Source organism: Charadrius vociferus, unplaced genomic scaffold (assembly GCF_000708025.1).
Source record: "Charadrius vociferus isolate BGI_N301 unplaced genomic scaffold, ASM70802v2 scaffold1040, whole genome shotgun sequence".
Classification (NCBI taxonomy): Eukaryota; Metazoa; Chordata; class Aves; order Charadriiformes; family Charadriidae; genus Charadrius; species Charadrius vociferus.
In genome coordinates, this window is record NW_009646616.1 from 63,611 (window position 1) to 63,996 (window position 386).

Genomic DNA, 386 nt, shown 5'->3' on the forward strand with positions numbered 1-386 from the left:
GCTTGCACTGTGCCGCAGCAGCATCCCCTGTGCCGGCATCACCCGTGCCCGGAGCCGATGTCCCACCAGGGACCAGCGTCCAACATGCCGCACCAGCATCACCCATGCCGGCATCACCCATGCCCGGAGCCGACGTCCCATCAGCAACCAGCGTCCAACATGCCGCACCAGCATCACCCATGCCGGCATCACCCGTGCCCGGAGCTGATGTCCCATCAGCGACCAGCGTGCAACATGCTGCACTGGCGTCACCCAAACCCAGCGCTGATGTCCCATCAGAGGCCAAGGTGCCCCATGCCACACCAGCATCACCTGCACCCGGAACCGAGACCCCATCACCGTCTGCCGGGACGGCTTGCCCCCAACCCAGTGACAAGGAGACAGGC

The 386-nt window shown here is 65.8% G+C and overlaps 1 protein-coding gene across 1 annotated transcript in view; it reads left to right on the forward strand.

Moving 5' to 3' along the window:
- The window catches only part of FAM129B (family with sequence similarity 129, member B), a gene marked incomplete at its 5' end in the record, with an annotated part of 13,566 nt that extends 13,358 nt beyond the window's left edge, over positions 1–208 (forward strand). The window contains one exon of the mRNA XM_009887973.1: positions 19–208. Within this exon, the coding sequence (XP_009886275.1) occupies positions 19–208 (190 nt within the window). The remainder of the gene's footprint in view (positions 1–18) is intronic.
- Between the last annotated feature and the right edge of the window lie 178 nt (positions 209–386).